This window comes from Sycon ciliatum, chromosome 5 (assembly GCF_964019385.1).
Source record: "Sycon ciliatum chromosome 5, ocSycCili1.1, whole genome shotgun sequence".
NCBI classification, from domain to species: Eukaryota; Metazoa; Porifera; class Calcarea; order Leucosolenida; family Sycettidae; genus Sycon; species Sycon ciliatum.
In genome coordinates, this window is record NC_088647.1 from 35,580,892 (window position 1) to 35,604,799 (window position 23,908).

Here is a 23,908-nt window from a genome sequence, read left to right on the forward strand (position 1 = left end):
TCTTTGAAAATATAGTTGTCACTTTGAGAATGATTATAAAACACAAATTCTGATTTGGTAGCATCCTGCCAGACCTGTTGCTTTCCTTTCGCTTGGCACCTTTATGCTTTCGTGTGTCCGGAGAAGACGTCTGCTTCCTTTCCTGGGTAGCAAGACAGTGGTGATTGTGTCGAGTATTGAAAATCGTTTTGAGCAGAAATCTATTTCGAAAATATTTATTTAGAAATTTGAGAAAGGACACTTCCGAATTCCAGATCGTCCATATCACCAGAATCGCAGACATAATGTCTTCTTCTGTGGAACCATGGTCATGGAAAGATGTTGCAGTGTGCGGTGCGGGAGTGGCAGCCTTGAGCGGCGTTGGGTATGTAGCATACCGCCTGCTTGCCACGGAAGAAAGCAAGCCCCCTTATCAGGAATCCCATCTTGTGGAGACGCTCCAGATGCTATATGAACTGGGAAAGCTGGATTTTGTGCACCTGCACAGGGACGTATGGGAGAAGGCCAACAAAATGAGCGGCACCATGCGAGGCGGCAAGGAACACCTTCAAGTAGTTACTGATTTTGACATGACCCTGACGCGCTTCAAGGACGAGGACGGCGAGCGTTACGCAACATGTCACGGTGTGATTGAGACTAGCGACCTGGTACCAGACTGGTATCGGTCGGAAACCAGACAGCTAAAGGACCACTATTTCCCGTTGGAGTACTCGGCGTCGCTGTCGCATGCCGAGAAATCCGTCCTAATGGATGAATGGTGGGAGAAGGCGCACGACTCACTCATTAGGTCCAACCTGAAGCAGGAGCACCTGGCAACGATGGTGCAGGAATCACGCGTGAAGTTCCGCGACGGCGCCACGGATCTTCTCAACTACCTCGAGATGATGGCCATCCCAGTGTGTATTGTCAGTGCCGGCATCGCTGATATCTTGACCGAGGCCATACACCAGAAGATTGGCAAATTCAAGAACATGTCTGTCGTGTCGAACCAGTTAAAGTTTGATGCTGCGGGCGTACTGAACGCCTTCTCCGAACCGGTCATTCACTCGTACAACAAGGCCATCGCAGTGGCACAGCAGTGCAACTTTGGCTCAAGTGATCGCTACAATATCGTTTTGATCGGTGACTCACTCGGCGATCCACACATGGTGCCGGCAGATGAAGACCTGCCAGAGCACTTCACCGTCCTGCGTGTTGGCTTCCTCAATGATCCCAGCAATGAGGAGCTGAGGAGAAAGTATGAACAAGCCTATGATATTCTGATCCTCGGAGATCGGGACTTAGCAGTCGTCAATCAAATTGTCCGGACTCTCTCCTTGTAGGTGAACCAGCTTATTGGTGGCATTCAGGGTGCAAATTGAACGGTTCAACCACTTGACTTCAGAGCTATGGTGTTTTGCCCCTGGTTTGGCCGCTAGCTGTGGCAAGCCAGGATCCTTCACCCATCCGGCCGTATTTATCCCTAACCGGCACATACACTCGATTACTGGTATGTACTTCACGTACGGGCCAATGTGTTTGTGTGTGTGTGTGTGTGTGTGCGCGCGCGCGCGCGCGCGCGCGTGTGTCAGCCGGTCGCACCTAACCTTATCATTTTCCCAGTGTGTATGGCTCAGTGTTCAAAGCTAGTATTTCTCTGACCTTGGTACTGGTCAACCGTGCCGAAACCAGCTTGGCTAACACTTTTTTAAGCCATCAATTGTACTCATGCTTAGGGATTTTACAATTATCTATTCTAGGTTTCCGTTCTGTAGGTACATGGACTTTTGACCTGTAAATCAAACTCCATGCACCTGATGTGGTGTCTGAACTTTCTGGACATATCCCCACCAATAGTGCCCCCCCTGGAAAAGTATCGACTTCTTGATGAGTCCTTACCGGGTCTTTCTTCGTCCCCCGTCTGCTATGTCTTTTGTCAGGTATCTCAAGCCTAGCAGCTATTCTGCAGGCTACTGTATGATTGTGTTGTTGCGGTGTGTGAATGTACAGTATCCTAGTACAGCAGAAAGTGCAGTTGACTTTGGCATGATTCTGATTCTGAATAAACCTGGTGTATCTGGGCTAAAAACAAAACACCGCGAGCCGTGAACACTGTACTTGTACATGTAATATACTAATAACCTGTCCAGAGCAGGGAGTAAGTAGTACAGTAATATGTATTGTACTACTCCCTGGTCCAGAGCAAGCTGGGCGGGTCATTTGGTTTTGTTGGGACGACGTGCCAATGTACATGTATGTTGTCCTGCTCGAAATTCGGCCTATGGTCATCAGAACTGTATAGTCCACATGCATACACACACACACACACACACACACACACACACATGCATGCACACAACTTTGGACCTTTGGAAAGCTCATCGCCAAAGGCGATGATAGCTATTAGGCGAGGCAGTAGTCCTTGTGTCGGGATAAATCATTCGGACGGCGAAAGTCGCAGACACAGACGAACACTCTTGGTTGGGGCTGGCTTCCGACGGCTACGCTCGCGCCAGTCCCTCCGGTCCTGAGCATGCACACACATGCATACACACACACACGCCTTCCGCGCAGTCAAATTCAAACTTGCATGCCAATAAGCTTGCCAACAGATACTAACTACTAGTGCATGTGTTGGACTTCTTGTGGTGACTTGGCATCGCTAGTGTGCAGCCACTGTTCATGGTACGAGGGCACACACGATCCCCAACTCCATGCGAATATCATAATCACGAGTACATATTCGTTTGGGTAGTATAGTTCAGTACATTGTATACGACTTTTCAAAAGCGATTGTTTGACCAGTCCTGAAACATAAGCTTTGCGCCAATCTAGTGTGAAATCCAATAAAGTACATTTTTCTAAACGTGACATGGTTGGTAAACACCGGTAACCATGCGAACTTGGAACGACATTTTCTCATAACGTTTGAGTCGAAATTACTCATAATCATAAATCACACAAGCAAAATAAAAAAAATCGGAAAAGCTGTGCGGCAAAGCAAGGTATATTTGGAATGGACCGGTCAAACTCAAACGAAATGATGACGGGCAAGACGCTGGAAAACACAGACGGCAATTTCTAGTTCAATGTGCCGGAAACTAACTAAACGAGTAGAACAAACACACTGCCAGCATGTGTGTGTGTGTGTGTGCAGAAGAGTAAAGAACGAAGAAAAAAGAATATTCGAAAGTGTGAGGAATGCTAATTAATACGAACTATGCGAGCACACTATCGCTGCAGCCACCAAAAATTCTTTTCAAAAAGACAAGAATAGGGTTTCAGCGTGCAAAACGGCACTGGAACAGTGGAAGATGCGTTCCTGACCAACAAATTCCTAATTCTTGTGGGCATGCCTTGTAAAAAAACTCAACAGAGCCTTGAGGCACCATGTGCATGGGGAGCACGTAATGATCGTTCAGCGGCATGACCTTTGCCGAATTGCAAACTATGTGAAGGAGTGGGTGGGCATTGGCATTGGCGGGTAGTCTCAACTACTCCACCTCGGCGAAAACAGTCACTGACAAGACTGACCAATCTCCGCAGAAAGTGCAATGGCGGCGGCATCGCCAGGTGAAGTCAACCATGGGAAAGTAAAGTTGACGCAAGAACAGTGCCAAGCTGAGGCGATACGCCCTGACAGTGCGCACACCAGTACACTTCAGGGATCCAGTGGGGGGAATGCAAGCACATACGTCCCAGTTCGTAGAAACGATCACAGAGGCGAGTGACACGCGCATACCCACAAAGCAACACTACATGTGGGAAAAGGAAAACGCACACTGGATACTCAGTGCTTGAGACTCGCCTCCAGTTCTTTCATCATGTAGAGGCAGTCCTCGTCACGCCACGTCGGTGTGATGCACTGCACAGCAATGGGTAGACCGACCATTCCCTTACACAGTTTCCTGGTCAGATAACCCCAGAGATCGTTGTGTGGGTACGACGACATTGCATCGTCATCTTCCTGCGTGACACGAGTGACGGGCACCACACCGGACGGCAGATTGTAGATGTTAGCAAGCGCCGTGTAGCACACCGAAGCTGTCAGCTTTGCACAGGTACCGATTGGCAGCGGACCAGTCGCCTGCGCCGGGCAGATCAAGCCGTCCAGGCCGTGGCCCCGGAGGTCGTTGGAGAAGCTCTTCGCGTCGGCGCTGCGCTTCTTCTGCAGCTGCCAGAGTTCCTGCACGGACTTTCCCTGCACACTGAACAGCAACGATGACATTCGGCGCCAAGTGTAGTACAACGCGCTGGCAAGCGTTCTGCGGATTACCGAGGGAATGCCGTAGAGCTTGGCACCATACGCAATACTGGGATCATACTCGTCTCCGTCAAGAGCATCCATCACGGTACCCATACCGTCGGCCAGGATCAGATCATAGTACTGGGCCATGATGGAGTACATATCCGGCGCTGCAAACTCCACTAGCTCGTGGCCAGCACTGCGCAGCGCGTCGACCGCTTCGCTCACCGCCCGCTGGTTAGCCGGCGTGGCGTGGAAGAACTCGGCCGTCTTGAAGTAGCCGATGCGCAGCTTGCGGCCGGGCTTGAGCGCGTTCTCGTTCAGGGTCACCGGCACGACGCTGGCGTCGAGATCGAACGCTTCCTTGGAGCAGAGTGCCTTCATGAGCAGCTCGCAACCTGACACGCTCCTGGCCATAACGCCAGCGGATATCGCCAGCCCAGTCTGGCCTGCCATCACCGACTCTACACCAATGTGACTGATGCGTCCCATCGTCGGCTTGAAGCCACACACGCCACAGAAGGCCGCCGGCAAGCGCACGCTGCCGCCAATGTCCGTACCGATACCCAGCACGGAGCCGCCGGACCCGAGCAGGGCCCCCTCGCCACCGCTGGAGCCGCCCGGCGTGCGGTCCGGGTTGTGCGGGTTGCGCGTGACGCCGTACAGTGGGTTGGAGCAGTCAAAGCTCACCATCGTCTGCGGCAGGTTGGTCTTGGTGTACGGGATTGCGCCGTGCGCGCGCAGCACGCGCACGATGACCGCGTCCTGCGTGGCCGGCGTCCTGGCATGCTGCAGCAATCCCATAGTCGTGTACATGCCAGCTACGTTGATATTCTCCTTGATGCTGACGGGCAAGCCGTGCAGCATGCCCAGCTCTGACCTGTCAACCTCGGCCACCTTTGAATCCAACAGGTTTGCCATAGCCTCGCATCCATCCAGAGAAATGGGCTCCGTGACGCAGTTCAAGTCATGTGACACCTCCAGAGCTTTCAGCATGTACGAGCGTAACACCTGGACACTGGTCAGATTTCCAGCCTTCAATTCTTCAGCAAGCTGCTCCACGGGCAAATCCACGATCTTCCGGTCACTGCCAGCCATCAATGAATCTGCCGTTACGGATTGTTTCAAGCGACTTTCAGCCTCCTCACGAGCCTGAGAAGCCGCCTGACCCCGAGCAGCGATAGCATTCTTTCGGCTGCGACGCTTCAAGAGGCGATAGCCCGCATACACCGCCACAATGGTGCCGGCTGCAGGACCACCATAATCCTTGGTGAAATCCAGCACATCTCTCATCCAACGCATTGTGCAGGTTGGCCAAAAGCAAAAAGAAATCAGCCCCAACAACAAACTAACCCCAATCGGATGCAGAGTTATCTGAACATGACCCATGATTTTCAAAAGGACGCTCGACTTTCATGCAAGCTGCAAGAGGAAGTAGTATAAATACTACTCAGTTGTACTGGTAGTCTGGCACTTCACGACTTCAGCCACCTAGCTGCGCAGGCTGCGATTGCGGATGGTGCTCGAGCGACGAGCTCCATCCAGCTAGCTTGCAGCTGGTTTGTGCGTACCGGCGGGGTATGTACGCATATCGTACGTGCGTACGGCCGGGCCCTGCTTTAGATTTTTTGCCCAGAAATATTTTTCTAGGCAACACTGCCTAATTTTTTTCAAAATAACATTCCATTCAATTAATTTTTGCCTGTTCAGTGTGTTCGCTTTCGAAATTTCATACAATCGTAATCAATAATCTTGATGCTCATCGCTGAGCCAGTTTGTCGCCGTTGTGTGGATGGATGAAGAATTCTTATCGTCACTTCTTGTTTGTTAGGTGCTGGATGCGCCACAATGGCCGAAATTATCAGGTTTACCGATTGCCATGTGCTGCGTGAGAAAGGACTGGTCAAAGAGGACCTCTGGGTGAGAAATGGGAAAATTGCAGATCCACTGAAGTTATTTTACAATGAGAAACTACGTGAAACTGTGAAGGTGAACTGCAAAGGTGGAATAGTAGCACCAGGATTTATAGACGTACAGATAAACGGTGCGTATGGCTTTGATTTCTCTTCGGATCCTGCGAACATTGGTGAGTCCCTGAGGCAGGTGTCAAAACGTTTACTTCGCCATGGCGTTACGGCGTTTTGCCCAACTGTTGTGACATCATCCCCGGAGATGTACAGGCAGTTGCTGCCGCACATGAAACGCACAGATGGCGGAGCTGATGGTGCAGCCATAATCGGTGTCCACCTAGAGGGACCGTTCATCAGTAAAGAAAAGAAAGGCGCGCACAACGAGTCCTTCATCCAAGACGCGGGAGCGATAACACCGGAGGAGGTGCAGGGAGCGTACGGTAGCTTGGACAACGCCAGCATCGTTACTGTAGCCCCGGAACTGAATGGACTTGGCGATTGTTCCATGATCCAGTGGTTGAGCAAGGAGCAGAATGTGTGCGTGTCGCTGGGTCACAGCATAGCAGATCTGAAGGTGGCAGAGGGTGCCGTTGCCTGCGGGGCGCGCTTCATCACGCATCTGTTCAACGCCATGCTGCCGTTCCACCACCGCGATCCAGGACTGGTCGGGCTGCTCAGCGCCGGTGATGTCTTCTACGGTGTGATTGCCGATGGTGTGCACACGCACAAGGCTGCGCTGCACTTGGCGTACCACTCTCACCCCAACGGTCTTGTACTGGTGTCGGACGCCATGGCCGCGGCAGGTCTCGGCGCAGGCTATCACAAGCTGGGAACGCTTCAAGTACATATGACGGAAGACGCCGATGGGCTGCTGTGCGCACGGCTCGCCGATCAACAAGAGACGCTTGCTGGCAGTGTGGCCATGCTGGACTTCTGCGTGCGTTGGTTCCATGAAGCGTCGCACTGCAGCCAGGCCGAGGCACTGCGAACAGCCAGTACACATCCAGCCAGTCTACTCAAGCTGGAATCGAAGGGAAGCCTTGACATTGGAAAGGATGCTGACCTTGTTATCCTTGATCAGGATCTCAATGTGGAGAGAACATTCATAGCTGGTCAGCAAGTCTGGCCAGAGGCGATGTGTGCATGATTGATGTACTCGTTGTGCACTCTGCTATCTTGCATCGAAGCACATTGTTTCCCTTTGATGCAATGAGGAACTTGACAATTGTCCAATCGTTCTTCGCTTGTGATAATGATGTTTGCGCTTTCCATGTCAGCGGAAGCAGCGATGAATATAGCGTGTCGACGTGATTTCGAAGTCCGGAACCTACGAACTCAGTTGATAGGGTGGACTGCTGTCTGGCATGGCTGACGTCTGTGTCTAAGCTGCCACCGCCCCACCTGAGCTTCTCCTCGCTCACCTTGCCACACGGGTGTGTTCAGTTTCGTCCTGTTTAGAGAGTACTGGCCGAGAGTTACTGTTGCCGGTAGTACGCTTGAGTAGGTTGAGTGCGATTGACAGAGGCGATCTTGCAATTGTACCGTTTTCTTGGTGTGTTGTTGTTAATACACTATAGACAGACAGTGTAGTGTGTGTAGGTATCGGCAGCAGCACAAGGTGCCCATTGTAAGTCGGTTACAGTCCTCAGTCAATATAAAATAGCTATAGCAACTTGCCAAGGTCTTATAGATTATAGTTCAGAGGTATGTTTACAGAGCTCATCGCATGTGCTTGTCCATGCTCGAATATTTATGATAGTTTGCCTTGCATCCCCCATTTAAGGTTTAACTCTCCACGGCTACTTTGTCTGGCTCTCTCTCTCTCTCTTTCTCTCTCTCTTCTCTCTCTCTCTCTCTCTCTCTCTCTCTCTCTCTCTCTCTCTCTCTCTCTCTCTCTCTCCCTCTCTTTCCTTCTCTCTCGCACACACATGCAGGGGCACACCTACTTTTATTATTCTTGACATGTCACCCGAACAAAAATCATAGTGATTACATAATCTGGCAGATCCATGGCTGACAACCACATTCTCGCCATGCTGTTCACGTTAATTTACGGTAATTCTTTCATGTCCACTCATGTGTCATGTTTGCTTGATCAGGTACTGTGGCTTGTAACATAGCTTCTCTAAATATGGCACCCTCTCTTCTTCCTCCTCTTTTCTCTTTCTTCTTCTTGTCTTCTTGTCGGCTACTGCGGTTCTGCTTGCTCTCAACTGTTTCTTAGTTTTTTTTCTTATCTCTTAAAAAAAACTTTGGACACTGATGAAAGGGCAATTACTGCTACCTGCTCATTCCTGTTCTGTAATGCTTGACAGTTGCATCTGCTCTTTTGCCCTCTGTGCAGTTTCAAATATCTGCAGCTTCCTCTGCGAATTGGGCAAGGTTCAATTTTTTTCTAACAGGGCGTTTTTACGTGAAGTGCTTACGACTCAAGTCATTCATTTATCACCGAGCTGGTGAGTGGATGGTATGCCTGTGTTCTGGTGTGTGCGCGCTGGATGGCTGTTTAGTCCTGGACTCCTGGCTTTGTTCTGTGACTGCTGCACGTGCACTATCACATGTACCGGTACATGTACTGGTATTTCTGAAACTTCTGAGTGGTGTGACAAGTATGAACAGTTGACTTCTTCAAGTACGGTAAAACTTGTCTAGACAACCACTCTGCTACGGCGACCACCTGTCACAGCTGACTATAGGACCAAGGAATGCTATTTGCAGTCAAATGACCCTAGCTAGATACGGAGTACTAGTACACACGGCCCTTTTGTAAGGTCCCTTGAACAGTCGGCGTGGACAGGTTTTACTGTTTACCGTCTCTCTCCGGACTCTTCCACACAATAGCATGTTCTGAGTTTGTGCAGCCATTTTAAACATTCTACATCCGTTGTAATACTGTAATTTCACAAATTTTCGGTATACTTCTATTTTCGGTACTTTCGGTGCGTCTGTTTCATACCTAAAATTTCAATACACCGAACAGACACTAACACACATAATCCAATAGGGAACTGCTTCTCTGCACCGAAAATTTCTGTTCGCCTAACCTGGCCTTTTGCCCTCATACCGAAAATATTGAGCACCGAAAATTTCTGAAATTAGAGTACTCCGATTTGTAAGTAATGTATGTACTATGTGTGGTGCATCAGTTGGCTTAAACTTAGTTGATACCCCGGGACATGCATGCCAAAGTCTTACCCAGTCCCAGGGTTATTGTTACTACTCCCTGGTCTTACCAGTACCACCACAACCTCTCCCCAGCCCAGCAGCAGCATCAGCACCGCAGTCCAGGAATTTTGTCAACAAAAGTATTCTCTCAGGTAAATCTAAGCACGGTATCATAGATGAGCGCCGCTGAGCGCTGTGTGAGCAACTTACAAGAGAATGAAGAGCAAATGGAGCATTATATCTTTAGAGAAGCACCTTATTAGAAGTTCTCAAGTAGCTACAATAAAGCATAGTCTATCATTCTGCGAGCAGAAGAATTGAAAAGCAGATGAAGCGAACGCAGTTGTGTGTGTTTCTCGGCAGCTTGCACAAGTGTGATGCTGCCACGTTGAGTCAATGTAATCCTAGTTATAAGCATGCATACTACATCATTACGAAATGTACGGTTACAAAGGGCAATGGCACACATGTGAGAGATAATCAAAACAACAGTAGAATATGAGCAAATGATATTCAAGGAAAAAATTGTAACGTGGAAAAATGTGGGCACAAGTTATGCGATTTAGTTGGTGGACTCGATCGCATAACTTGTGCCCATATGATATTCAGTACAAAATCAATTGTGGTGGGTCAAGGAAGTGTGTTTCATGCTGTTATGCCGCTGGCAGTTCATCTGTTCTGTAATAGAGCACAGAGCTGGGTGTCCAGTCTGCCACACAGTAGTAGGTGATTATCTGACAGATGGCTTTGATGCGCAGCAGGGTGCTGCCGCGGCCCGTGGTTCCCTTGCCGTGACGCGCCGTGACGGTGGTCAGCCGCACGTCCACGCTCACGTCGTCGTCGCGTCCCTTGCGCAGGCGATCGGCTTCAAACGCCCGCGCCGTGATCTGCACGGGGTAGGTGAGTGTGTCGACGAACGCATCCATGGTCAGTGTGACGTTCTCCGTTACAAAGTGATTGCCGGAGACGGCCGTTGAGCCGTTGCGTGCCAAGATGGTCACGGTGACGGGACTGGCATACAGTGGCGCATTCTCTCTCACTATGGTTACGTTGCCGATCAGCTCCTCTTCCGACACGAAGAACACCGCTTCGGAGAAGCTCAGCTGGCCCGCGTCGTCGTAATGCCAGAAGACGACATCACTGGGATCGGAGGCGACATCGTCAACAAAGATGGTGATATTGCTGGGTCCCAGGGCAGGTTGGGCGGTGCACTGCACCAGCGTGTCTGTAACGAGTATGACGGGATTCAGGCATGGTACGCCGTTCAGTGTGATTCGCAATGGACGGCCATGGCCCGATGATGTGGTCGGCCCGAACGCAGTGCCTGTGATATTGACGGTGGTGTTGTCGTAGCGATGTGTTGATGGTGGTGAGACGGCGCTCACGGTCGGTGGATCCATGGATCTGAAAGCGTTGCGCAGCGTGAAGTCGACCTCGTCAACTGTCACGATGACATCGTGAAGGCCGGGGACGCTCAATGGGGGCGTGCGACACGTCAGCTGCGATGCATTCAGTGGATAGAGCGGCGTTGTGACATTAGCCTCCGTGCAAGACAAACCACCGATGGTCACCGACACATTGGGACCTTCGCCGGACTGCGACGACGGTCCGAAATTCTCGCCGAAAAGAGTGACGAGCGTGTCCCCGTTGACCGTGCCCACGTTAGGGAAAACACGGCGGATTACAGGTGCATCGAGGTACGTGAACACATCCAGAGCATCCACAACCAGCGAGCTGTCGTCCACGCGTAGCCTGATCGGCAGCAGTTGACCTGTTCGTCCAGCACGAGCTGCCGGGGAAACACACTCCAGCGTGACGTTGTCAGTCATCACCTCGGGCGTCAAGCAGAGCTGGGAGTCGATGAACGCGTCCACCAGTCTTGCTCCGAGCACGCCTGGGCGAGGACCGAAGTTACCACCACTGATCGTGAGCAGAGTGTTGCCTGTAGATCGGCCTGCGACCGGTCGCACCTGCGTGAAGACAGGCGTGGGATAGTGAACAAACGAGCGAACTTGCAGAGCACTGACGCCGTCCTCAAGTGGCACAACATCTTGCGGTGTGGTGGCCGTATCCTGGAATGCCTGGGCAGTGATAGTCATGTATGTTGTGTCTATGGCTGTGGACAAGTTGTTGCTGCGACGCAGCACAATCAGATCAGCGAGTGACAGGTTGAGAGTGAGCACCATGCTGAGGTTCGTAACCGACTCCACGTCGCAGTCTGCCGACAGCGTGTGACTCTCGGTGGCGTTCAGCGCATTCTGGATTGTGATGGCCGTGAAATCAACAAAGCTGCTGTTGACGGGCTCGTCGAACGTCACTACGATCATACCAATGATCAGATCCACATCGAAGCTCACCAAATTCGGACTGGTGGTGTCGGGAGTGAACGCAACGGCCTGCCGTGCCATACCGTCCCGGACTGCCTGCAGCCTGTTGGAGTTCATGTCCGTGAGCAGGCGTTGTGTGACGCTGATGTACGTGTCGTGCAGGTGTTGCGCAAGTCCGCCGATGCTCTTCATCGTGTTCAGGTCGGTGATGTCCAGCTGGATGGTGATGTCGGTGCTGTCGTTGCCATGGATATCACGTGACCGCGGTGTCAGCTGACGCTCGCGTCCCATGAAGCTGCGAGCACCTGCTTGCAGTGTGATCTGCTCGACGACGAGAGTTGACGCGTTGACAGTTTCGTTGAACACCAGCCGCAGCAGGCCAGAGTTCATGTCGATGCTGAACGACGACAGGTACGGCTCCACGAGATCAGGGTAGAACGCTGTGACACGCCTGCCTTCTCCGTTATCGATGGGCGCCGCTTCGTTGCCGCTCATGTCACTCAGCAGAGCCGAGCTGAACGTGATGTACGTGTTGTTCTCCTGCGTGGCGAGGTCCGCGAGGCGTTTGATGTCGTTCATGTCACTGGAACTGGGGTAGACCTGGACTACGGTGGAATCGACGTAAGTACGGTTTGCGTCGGCCAGTCGTCGACTCGACCCATCTCTCAGCCTGTGTACGAGAATGATGGACGGTAGATTGGTGTACGCCGAGTACTGGATGGTGATGTCGGAGGCCAGCAGTGTGTCAACGCGCACGGTCTCGTCCCACGTCAGCGAAAGCACGTCGCTTGACATGTTCAGGCTGTAGGTGAGCAAGCGTGGAGATGTCGTGTCGGCCGTGTACTGTGTCACGTTCATTGCAGCCGTGCTGCCGATCGCCTCCACGCTGTTGTTGTTCATGTCAGTGATAGCAAACTCGCTGAGCGACAGGAACGTGGTGGTGTTGCGTGTGGCGAGGCGGCGATCTTTCTTGATGGCGTTGCTGTCGTCAGTGCCGATATCAATCAGCAGGATTCTGCCGTCGGGACTAGCAGTCATGGTGAATGTTGGCAGTGGACCAGCGATGAACGAGAGAGTTGTGTGCGGCGCAAGAAGGTCCGATGCCGACTGAATGTACACTTCGGAAACATCCAGAGTCTCCGAGTCCACAGCTTCGGAGAATGTGAGCGTAAGCTGCGGGAGACCGTCCATATCCAGGTCAAACGACAGCAGGCGTGGAGCAACACGGTCTTCGGTAAACATCCTGACCTGCTTGGCATCTGTCGTTGGTATGACGTCGATCGGGTTGCGTGCAGTGTCGGACACCAGCCGAGATGTCAGACTGACGTATGTGTTGTTTTCATTGCTTGCCAGCCGTGTCATGATCTTGATGTTGTCCGTGTCCGTCTGGCCAAGGTCGATGACAAGAGTCGGACCGTCGGTACTGCGCAGACGGCTGGACCAGGGCAGAGCGCCGGGCGTTAGGCGGTAGCTGGCGGCCGGGTCGACCAGCGCTGCATCGTTCTGCAGAAGCAGTTCGGTCATCTTGAACGTGTCGACGTCCACCGTTTCGCTGAAGTACAGCGTCAGAGTGTGATTGTTCAGGTTCAAGTCAAAGTCCCACAGTACGGGCGGTACTAGATCACCAGTGAACTGCTGGGCATACTGTGCACTGCCGAAGCTTGCGCCGTCCATCACAGGCACCACCGGGTTGGCAGCAAGGGCCATGTCGGCGATCGAGAGAGCACTGAACGTCAGCCAGGCGTTGGGCTGGAATGTGTAGATGTTGCGATCAAGCTTGATGTTGTTCAAGTCATCCCAGGAGAACTCCAGTCGGATGACCGTGTCGTCATTCTGCTGCCGAACACCAGTGCCCGTCAGCTTGTAGAAGTTTACTGCTTTGAAGAAGTCCTGCAGTTGGATCTCGCTGGCTGCAAGGCTGCTGGCGTTCACTGTCTCGTCGTACGTCAACCAGAGAACTCCTGCCGACATGTTGGCAGTGAACGAGGTCAGGCGAGGGCGTGTGATGTCTGGCTGGTGGCCCGCTGCCTGTAGACCATCGCCGTCCTCACGCAGCGCAATCTCGTTGCCGGACATATCCACCACCGTCATGAAGCGGTGCAGAATGAAACAGTCGGACGTCGCGCGGCAGATGACCTTGCGCTTGAGCGCGTTGAGATCGGAGATCGTGAACTGCAGTCGCAGCACCGTGCCATCGCTCTGCGTCCAATCTCCACCGGTGATGTTGTGTTGGCTGGTGTTGGCTGACGTCATGCTGTCCTGTAGCGTCAGGTAGGTTGAGCGCAGCGTGAGCGCTTGCACCGTCTCGTCGAACGTCATCAGCATGCTGCCGTCGTCCATGTCGATGGTGAAGTTGGTCATGACCGGCCGTGTGGTGTCCGCTGTGTAAGCATCCACCGCAGTTGCGTTGACTGGTACCAGTGTGTTGTTGTTCATATCGACCACGCTCAGCGACGTCATCGAAAGATAGCTTGTGCTGTTGTCAATGGCCAGCTGACGGCGTCGCTTGATCTCATTGCGATCAACCGCACCGATCTCGATGACAAGTGAGATGCCATCGTCGCTGCGCGTGAAGGATACCGGAGTGAGTGTGTAGGGCCGACTGTGATACGAATCATTAGCAATCGGTGAGTTCAGTATGCTGAGCTGCGTTATATTCAGCGACGAAGATTCAACCACTTCACCAAAGTTGAGCGTCAACAGGGGAGGTGTGCCATCCATGCTGAGCTCCCAGCTGAGCAAAGCCGGTCGTGTTTCGTCGGCTGTGTAATCCTCAGTCAGCATTGCAGCGGTGGCGTTGATCTCCACCACGTTGTTATCGTTCATATCACGTACAAGATCGGACGTGTGTGACAGGAATGTGTTGGCGGAGCCGGTGGCCAGACGCCGTCGATAGGTGAGCTCGTTGACGTCGGCATCACCCAGCTGAACACGCACAACGCATGCATCCGCATCCGTCGACACGCTGCCATCGGGTGCGACGAGCAGAGGTGAGTACAGGCTGTGCTTTGTGAGATTGTCGACGGCCTCCGTCTCGGCGTTCTGCAACTGCAGCTGCGTCACGTCCAGTGTGTCATTGATCTTCACTGCCTCGCTGAACGTCATCACCAGGTCGTTGCTGTCCAGGTCTAGCGTGAAGTTGAGCAGGTACGGTGGCGTCGTGTCGTTATAGAACATCCGGGCTGGCAGGCCGGCCGTCTGATTCCGTTCAATGACCGGGTTGCCGGCCATGTCGGAGATGAACTGCGACGACCAGGAGAGATGAGATGAATCCGAGGAGACCGCCAGCTGTCGCAATACTTTCACACGATCCGAATCGTTCTTGGCCACATCCAGCACAATCGTGGGGAAGTTCAGACTCGCAGAGGTGACGTACGCGTTGGTGAAGCGCACGGATTGGAACAACAGCGCCGTCGTCATGTTTTCCTCGTCAACCTCGCTCTGCAGTACCAGCTGTGATGATTGTAGACTGGACACGTTCACGCTCTCGCTGAACTGTAGTGTCAGCGTCACCGCGCCATCCATGTCCAGAGTGAAGGAGTCCAGGCGTGGCGGCGTCGAGTCTCTCTCATGATTCACCGCCTGCTGTGCAGCAGTCGGCCGCACTGGCACAACGGGGTTGCCGACCGTGTCGGTCACAAAGTTGGACGCTATCGACAGGAAGGAGTTGCCGAGCATCGTTGCGAGGCCGTCGAGGTTCTTGATGACGTTGGCGTCAACGTTGCTGATGCGGATCACCTGTACCGGTCCACTGGTGGAGCGTAGTGAACTAAACTGGGTGATGTTGAACACAAAGGCGGGTGTAGAGTTTGCACTCTGCAGTGAGACCCGTTCAACATTCAGACTAAACGAGTCGACCGATTCGGAGAAGGACAGCGTCAGGCTGGGCACATCCATGGAGATATTCCAGCTGTTGAGCTGTGGCCGCGTGGAATCGTTGACAAAGTGACTGGGCTGCATGGCATTGATACCGTTCATCAGCGGCACGGCTTGCAAGGCATGCATGTCCTTGACAGCTTCCTTGGTCATCAGTAGCCACGATGTGTCCACAGACTTGCCAATGCCCTTGACCTTGATGTCATTCAGGTCATCTAGAGTGAAGTCGACGGTGACGAAGCGTGTGTTCTGCCGTGAAGCACGGTCGAATGTGTTCAGCGCCGATCCTCCGGTGAGCTGATGACGGGCTTTTAGCACCTCAGCTTGGCTGATGTTGGACTGTGTCTGAAGAGAGAACTCGGTCACACGAACACTGGCTAGTTCAATAGTCTCCAGGAACGTCAAATGCATCTCACCACTGTTCATGTCCAGAGCGTAGTTGACCAGGGTTGGACGGCGAGTGTCGTTGACATACGACGACGCCTGGCGTATGGGAGTTTGCGCGCTGGGGTTGTAGACCATGTCGGCAATGGCACCGGCGTGCATGCGCAGGTAGCTGGTATCCCGAGAGCGGTACAGCGTCTCGTCCACCTTGATGCTGTTGAAGTCCGTGTAGGTGATGTTAACCACGACCTGCAGGCCGTTTGGACTGTCCGTGAAGCCGTCCGTGAGCTGATACCAGGACGCATTCACATCATCACCGTTGCTATACAGGACGATGGCAGAGAAGTTGAGAGTGTCGGGGCGCACTGGCTCGTCAAAGTTGAGCGTGACTGTGCCGTTTGTCCAGTCCACTGCAAAGCTCTCCAGTTTGGGCGCGTCGGCTTCAACGACAGTACCGGTGACGGGGATGGTGACCTGATCAGCGGAGTTGTTGTGCATGTCGTCAATAGCGCCAGCTTCCACGCGCAATACAGTGTCCGACGAGTTCGTGTACAGATACTCCAGCAGCTTGATGTCGTTGACTTCAGATCTGGCCAGGTGGATAGTGAACACTTCACTGTAGTCGACGGTTGTATTTCCACTCTTCAGGTAGTACTGCGGTGCGCCGGGCAGGGCTGCGGTCGACTGCAACAGCAGGAAACGTGGGAACAGGATCGTACTGAGGCGCACCACCTCGTCAAAGAACACCGTGATCTCGTGCCGATCCAGGTCGACGGTGAAGTTCACCAGGCGCGGTGCAGTGCGATCCTCAGTGTACTGTGTGACTTCGAGGGCATTGCCGTCACGCCGCGCTACCACCGGGTTTGTGTTCATGTCCATAACCATGCCTGATGACCAGGTCAGGTAGCTGCTCGCCGAGTCGATGAAGAGCTCCGGGCGGCGGTTCAAGTCGTTGATGTCGTAATCGCTGAGATGCACGATCAGGCGATGGAAGTCCGGGTCAGTACTGACGGAGTGCACGCCGAGTGTAATGTGATCGCCGTGACTAGTGGTGTTGCGCTGCAGTGTGATCTCGGTGACTTGCAGTGACGTGCGCTGCACGGTCTCGGAGAAGTGCAGCTGCAGCGTGCGGTTGTTCATGTCGATGTCGAACGCGACCAGCACTGGCCAAGTCTTATCGTCATCGTACATGTATGCCTGCTGTCCCTGGGTTTCCGCAACGATACTGTTCCTGTTCATATCCCGGATGAACTGGCTGCTGTAGACGAAGAACGAGTCGGTGGTGTTGGTTGCCAACGCTGTCAGTTGCTTGATTCGGTTGCTGTCGGCGAGAGCCACGCTGACGTTAACAACCGTACCGTCGGTGGCCGATGCAACGGGCTGCGTTGCGGAGGTGAAGTTGAATGTCTCGCTGACATCATCCGAGTTGTTGGCGTTGCGCAGCGTGAGATGCTGAGCCGTGAGCAAGTCGACGGCGACGGTCTCGCTGAACTCGAACAGGATGTGCACGCCGCCGTCCATGTCTAGCGTGAAGCGTTCCAGTCGCGGATGTGTTGTGTCCGCTGTGTAGTTACGTACACGCAGAGCGTCGGATGAATTCACCTGATCCACAGCGTTCCCATTCATGTCCATCACCAGGTAGGCATCGATGGAGACAAACGTGTCGTTTTCGCTGTCGACCAGCTGGCGGATACGCTTGAGTTCGTTCATGTCGGCGTGACTGGGTACGAATGTCAGTACGGTGCTGTTCAGCTCGGAAGTGACACCGGACGTGATGCGATGACTCACCGCACTGTCATTTACCTGTCCCTGGAACACAAGAGCAGTGACGTTCAGCGACGCCGCCATCACAGTCTCGTCAAACTCCAGCGTGACCAGACCGGCTGCGTCCATGTCGAGGTCAAAGAACCGGAGCTTGGGCCGAACGAAATCGGCCGTGAAGTTCCGCACCTGAGCAATGCCACCAGCCAGACCAGCACATTGCGATGGAGAGATCACCGTATTGATAGCGTTACTGTTCATGTCTGTTAGGAATGTTGTCGAATAGAGCAAGAAGGTAGTTGCCCTTTCCATGGCCAGTGATGTCAGCCGCTTGATTTCATTCAGGTCAGCAGTGTCTAGATCAATGACAAAGTCCGTCCAATTAGACATGACTCGGGTACGACTGAATTGTAATGTGTACTTTGAGCTACAGTTCTCGTCCGAGATGAACGTCAGCTGCTGTGGGTCCACGGAATTGACGAAAACGGTCTCGTCAAACGTGAAGGTCAGCGTTTCCAGCGTCAGGTCTAGGTCAAAGCTTTGCAGCTCCGGTGCAACGCGATCTTCGGTGAACAGGCGCACTCTCTTGGCTGTGTCGGCTTGCACGGCTGTGATAGGGTTCACGTTTGTGTCGTTGATAGCCTGCTGGGTCAGGCTGAGATAGGTACTGGTGTTGCTGACGACCAGGTCAGTATACTTCTTCAGTAGGTTTGTGTCCTGGTCGCTGAGCTGTATCAAGATTTCAGTTCCGTCGTCCGTGCTGTACTGGCCGGTCAGGATGTCGTGGAAGCGAACAGCAGTGGTGCGGTTGGAAGCGGACTGCAGCGATAGCTGCGTCACGTCCAGGCTACCCGTGTGTATGGTCTCGTTGAAGACCAGCACGAGCGCGTGCGTGTTCATGTCCAGGTCATAGTAGACTAGCTGTGGCGAGCGCTGGTCCGACGTGAACACGTCCACGGTTTCAAACGCGTTCGGGAAGTTGACCATGTTGTCGTTCATATCCAGCAGAACGCTGGAGTCCAGGTGAAGGTAGCAGTTGAGCGGTGTAGAGCACAGATCGCGCTGCAGCTTGATTTCATTCATGTCCGCGATGGTGAGCTGGACGACAACGGTTGTGTTATCCGATGACGGAGTGTAGCCACCTGACAATGTCAGATTGCTGGAAAGGCCAATCAGAGTGACGGCGCTGATGTTCAGCGTAAACCGATCCATGGTCTCGTCGAAGGTCAGCAGAAGCTGCTCGTCGTCCATGTGTAGCGCCCACTCGACTAGCTGCGGAGAGGTGCTGTCCAGCTGGATGGAGTGCACACGGCGTGCATTGGTCACGGAGATTGGATTGATGCTGTTCATGTTCATATCGTGAACCAAGCTGCCGCTGAAAGCAAGATAGGTGTTGCTGCCATTGCCATCGGATGCCAGGCCGCGCATGCGCTTGATGCTGTTCAAATCGTCGACGCTGAAGACGAGACGGATCCAGGTGGCGTCCACCATCTGCCAATCACCACCAGTCAGACGGTAATTAGCGGAAGTAGCTTCGGTGGAGTTGCTGGTGTTCTGCAGCAGGATTTGCCGCGGCATGAACGACGTGGCGTTGATGGTCTCGTCAAAGGACAGATACAGTGTGCCAGCGTCGATGGATACGTTGTACCACTCCAGCGATGGAGACGTAGTGTCCGGTATGACCAGCGAAGCACGCGTGGCATTGGACTGAGGCACCACGACAACATCATTACCGGCCATGTCTTCAACTGTGAAGTTCGTGAGAGATACAAACGTGTTTCCGGGCTCTGTGGAGAGCATGGCTAGGCGTTTCAGTTCATTGGCATCATCCTCCACGAAGGAGACATCGACGAAGAGCTCGTTTGTCTGATCAACCATTCCGCTGGTCAGCTGCAAGTGCTGCTTGGTGGTGGAGAAGTCACTCTCGTTCTGAAGTGTGATGTACTCCACTGAGAATGACGTAGAGTTGACGATCTCGCTAAACCAGAGCGTAATGTTCAGGCTGTTCATGTTCACAACAAAGCGCTCCAGAGTCGGTGGCGTCGTGTCCGGGATGAAGTCCCTGGCTTGCCGGGAGAATATCTCGCCGACCGCATTGCCACTCGTGTCCGTTACCAGCGTCGTGTTAAATGAAATGTAGCAGTTGTCGGTCTGCGTGCACAGCTCGGTGAGCTGCTTGACGTGGCTTGAATCGCCGAAACCCAGCGACACCACCAGACTTGGCGTGTCCTCGTCCGTCACTAGCCTACTCATGCCGGCCGTAGTGAGATTGACAACGGATGCTGACGTCCTACCCTGGTCACCGCTGACTAAGTAGAGCTCGTCAACCCTGAAGCTGTCCTTGTCGACGGTCTCGGTGAAGTTTAAGCGCAGCTCGGCAGGGTGATCCATGTCCATCTCCCACTCGCTCAGGTACGGCGGAGCGGTGTCCGGAGTGAACTGCCTCACCTTCATACCGGGAAACAGTGGCTGCATGGAATTATTGTTCATGTCGTGCACCAAACCGGCGGGTGTTTGCAGGTACGTCGAGTTCTCGTGCGTGAGAAGCAGTCGCTTTGCCTTGATGGCGTTGAGATCGTCCGGAGCCAGTCGCACGCTCAGCCGAGTGCCGTCGCGGGGCAGAGGTCGTGGCACGGCGATCGTGTACGATTCCGTCGTGACTGTTGCGTTGTTAACAAACGTGATCTGCACAATGTTCAGAGTGTGTCCGCGCACCGTCTCCGAAAAGTCCATGTGCACAAATCCACGCAGCAGATCAAAGTCGAAGGCAACAAGCTCCGGAGCGGTCTTGTCCTCAGTGAAGTTGCTAGTCATCAGGGCTAAAGCAATGGGGCGTTGCAGCACATTGTTGAAGTTCATGTCCTGTAGCATGCCGCTGGTGAATGAGATGTAGGTGTTTGTCACATTGTGGGCCACGGTCAGGTCACGCTTGATGCTGTTCAGATCATCATCGGTGATGAAGAACTGCACGACAGTGTAGTCAGGAATGGTGCCTGCTTTCCTACCGCTCAGTGGTACCCGGGATGTGCTCGACGATTGGCTGCCAACAAGACTGATGGCGAGCGGCTGAAGACTTGATCCTCGCATTGTCTCATTGAATATCAGAGTTACCAGGCCATTGTCCATGTCCAGATAGAACTGATCTAGCTCCGGTGCAATGCGGTCCTCGGTGAAGTTTGCAATCCGCCGGGCATTGCTGACCGGCACAGAGATGATAGGGTTGCCAGCCATGTCGAGTAGTGCTGTGGCCGGGATGACCAGGTGGCAGTTTGCGCCCATCGTGCACAGCTCAGTCAGGCGCTTTATCTCGTTCAGATCGTCCCGTCCCAGGTCAATGGTTAGTGATACGGCATGCTGTGATCCCAACTCGAGAGTTGAGCCACTGGTCAGAGTAAATGCTACCGTGCTGCCAGCACGGACTGAGTCGTTCTGCAGCTGAAGTTGAGGTATGACCAATGATGATACATTGACGGTTTCCGAAAAGAGCAGAGTTAGCTGCTCCGACGTCAGATTCAAATCGGCTCTCAGCAACGATGGCGGTCCAATGTCAGGTGTCACAGCCAGTGCCTGAAGTGCATCGTGAGCAGGTATAGCCACGACGCGATTAGCAGTCATGTCGGCGATGGCATGCCGTGACAATGACAAGTATGTGTCGTTGATGCTGTTGCCAAGACTGAACAAACGCTTGATTTCATCCAGATCCGGCTTGGAGAGCGACACCACAACCTGCGGACGGTCTAGACTTTGAATGGTACTTGATGGGGACAGGGTGAATGATGTCTCGGGCAAGCCGGTGTGATTCTTTCTGCTCTGAATGATTACAGCTGTGTGGTTGAGAGATCCCGTATGAACGGTCTCGGTAAACGATAGCGTCAATGACCCGCTGCCGTCCACGTCGAGCACGAACGACTGCAGGCTCGGCGGTGTCTTGTCAGGCTGGTAGCTGAACGCACGGTATGCCGCCGTGTCACGCACTGGCAGCACGTACTGCCGGTTCTGATCCTGTATTGCCGTCTCGTCCATTACTAGCCAAGCCGTCGATTGGTCGTCGGCAATACGCATGTACTTGAGAGTGTTGGCGTCGTCGAGCGATACGTTTATCAGAATGCGTGTGTCGTCTAGTCGGTATACGGTGGAGGCCAGTGACAGGTCGTGCGTTCTGTTCGTTTCCAGTGCAGACTTGCTAGCCTGCAAGCGTAGAGACGGCAGGCGAAGCGACGTGTAGTCGACCGTCTCGTCAAACTGCAGCTCCAGCAGTGGCGTGCCGTCCATGTCGATATTGAAGCGCAGCAGGCGAGGCCTGACCGAATCGTTGCGATAGGATCCCGTCTTGTCCGCGCTGGTACTCGGCCGCGATTCAATGGGAACGGAATTCATGTCACGAATAGCGTCATTGTCATATCTCAGGAAGGACGTATCCTCACTAATCAGTAGGTTTTCCCGCTTCTTGATCTCGTTCAAGTCGTCCACTGAAACCTGCAGCTCGATTATCTCGCCGTTGCTGCTGTTCGTAGAGCCATTGCGGAGCCTGTACTGCGTCTGGTCGGTGAGGAACGCCGAGGTCAGAGACTGCACGACAAAGCGACTGGGTTCGAGGCTGTCGCTCAGTACTGGCTCGTTGAAGGACAGCGTGAGAATGCCAATGTGAAGGTCGGTCTGGAAGCCCGTGAGAAGCGGCGGCGTACGGTCTGCAGTGTGATTCAGAGCGGCCACCACACCGCTGTTGGCAGGTACGGCCGTCGGCAGAGACATGTCCGTGACCGCGCCTGGCCTCATTGCCAAGAAGCTGTTGTTCCGGTCGGTACACAGATTACTCATCAGCTTGATGGCATTGACATCGGTTACTGTCATCGCAAGAGACATTCTGAAAGAGTCCTGTGTGCTCGCCGTGCCATTCCGCAGCGTGTAACACTGCGGCGAAGACATGGAGGTTGTGTTCACTGAGCACAGGGTGAACAATGTCGGCCGTACGCTCGACGCCAGAATCGTCTCGTCAAACTCCATGTAAAGCACACCGGTGTTCATGTCAATTGTGAACGCAAGCAGGTTCGGCGGTGTTTGGTCCAGCGCTACCCAGGTGGCTCTGCGGGCACTGAACTGGCTGGCAACAGATGCTGTGTTGTTATTCATGTCCCGAATGACACCGCTGCTCAGCGAGAGGTACGTGGAAGAGATGTTCTGTCCCAGTGCACGGTATTTCTTGACTCTATTGGAGTCCGACCTACACACAAACACCATGAACAGAACACAGAACACAGAACACAGCACTCTGGTGACCTACACACAAACACCATGAACAGAACACAAAACACAGAACACAGCACTCTGGTGACCTACACACCAACACCATGAACAGAACACAAAACACAGAACACAGCACTCTGGTGACCTACACACCAACACCATGAACAGAACACAAAACACAGAACACAGCACTCTGGTGACCTACACACCAACACCATGAACAGAACACAAAACACAGAACACAGCACTCTGGTGACCTACACACCAACACCATGAACAGAACACAAAACACAGAACACAGCACTCTGGTGACCTACACACCAACACCATGAACAGAACACAAAACACAGAACACAGCACTCTGGTGACCTACACACCAACACCATGAACAGAACACAAAACACAGAACACAGCACTCTGGTGACCTACACACCAACACCATGAACAGAACACAAAACACAGAACACAGCACTCTGGTGGCAAGCATGATAAACACCATTAGACAAAGCATGTTCAAAACGCACTCCGATCACGAGCCAAGTAAAAGAAAGGTAGGACAGCAAATCCTTACACATGACGCATACAGAACAGAACAACAAGGACAATAAAGGCTTGTTTGCTGCTACTTCAAGTTTCCTGCTCTCGCAATCATCAGGCAACATGATGCATACCGAACTCTCTTCTTTCTGTTCTAAGAGGAATGTTCAGGCCCAGACCCACTAATGAAGCAATCAACTGGCAAATTTTGAGTGTACTTGTACGTCACACGTATGCCGTTTGCAAGTACAGTCAACTTTGCTAATAACGACTGCGGATATAACGACAATTCGCGAATAACGACAGAATTTCCATGCCCAGAGCAAAGTCCCATCCAACTGTAATACATGTAATGAGACTTCGGGTATGAGGACACTTCGCGAATAAGGACACTTTTCTGATGCCCCGCCGCCGAGTGTCGTTATAAGCGAAGTTAACTGTAGCACCAATGTGAGTTCAATACACGCCACTATTGACAG

At 53.0% G+C, this 23,908-nt stretch overlaps 4 protein-coding genes across 4 annotated transcripts in view; 2 read left to right on the top strand and 2 right to left on the bottom strand.

The window, feature by feature from the left end:
- Positions 1-2,073, top strand: LOC135818494 (7-methylguanosine phosphate-specific 5'-nucleotidase A-like). The gene has a single exon (XM_065331881.1). It carries the CDS (start codon positions 285-287, stop codon positions 1,320-1,322), a length of 1,038 nt encoding a protein of 345 aa, XP_065187953.1. The 5' UTR covers positions 1-284; the 3' UTR covers positions 1,323-2,073.
- Positions 2,074-2,721: 648 nt separating this feature from the next.
- Positions 2,722-5,637, bottom strand: LOC135818496 (vitamin D3 hydroxylase-associated protein-like). Its single transcript, XM_065331883.1, has one exon. It carries the CDS (start codon positions 5,612-5,614, stop codon positions 3,770-3,772), a length of 1,845 nt encoding a protein of 614 aa, XP_065187955.1. The 5' UTR covers positions 5,615-5,637; the 3' UTR covers positions 2,722-3,769.
- A 307-nt stretch (positions 5,638-5,944) lies between these two features.
- LOC135818497 (N-acetylglucosamine-6-phosphate deacetylase-like) lies at positions 5,945-8,652 on the top strand. Its single transcript, XM_065331884.1, has one exon. It carries the CDS (start codon positions 6,074-6,076, stop codon positions 7,280-7,282), a length of 1,209 nt encoding a protein of 402 aa, XP_065187956.1. The 5' UTR covers positions 5,945-6,073; the 3' UTR covers positions 7,283-8,652.
- Positions 8,653-9,426: 774 nt separating this feature from the next.
- Positions 9,427-23,908, bottom strand: part of LOC135818495 (uncharacterized) — a 55,857-nt gene continuing 41,375 nt past the window's right edge. Inside the window, exon 9 of the mRNA XM_065331882.1 lies at positions 9,427-22,869. Coding sequence (XP_065187954.1) covers positions 9,954-22,869 — 12,916 coding nt within the window. The 3' untranslated portion in view covers positions 9,427-9,953. The remainder of the gene's footprint in view (positions 22,870-23,908) is intronic.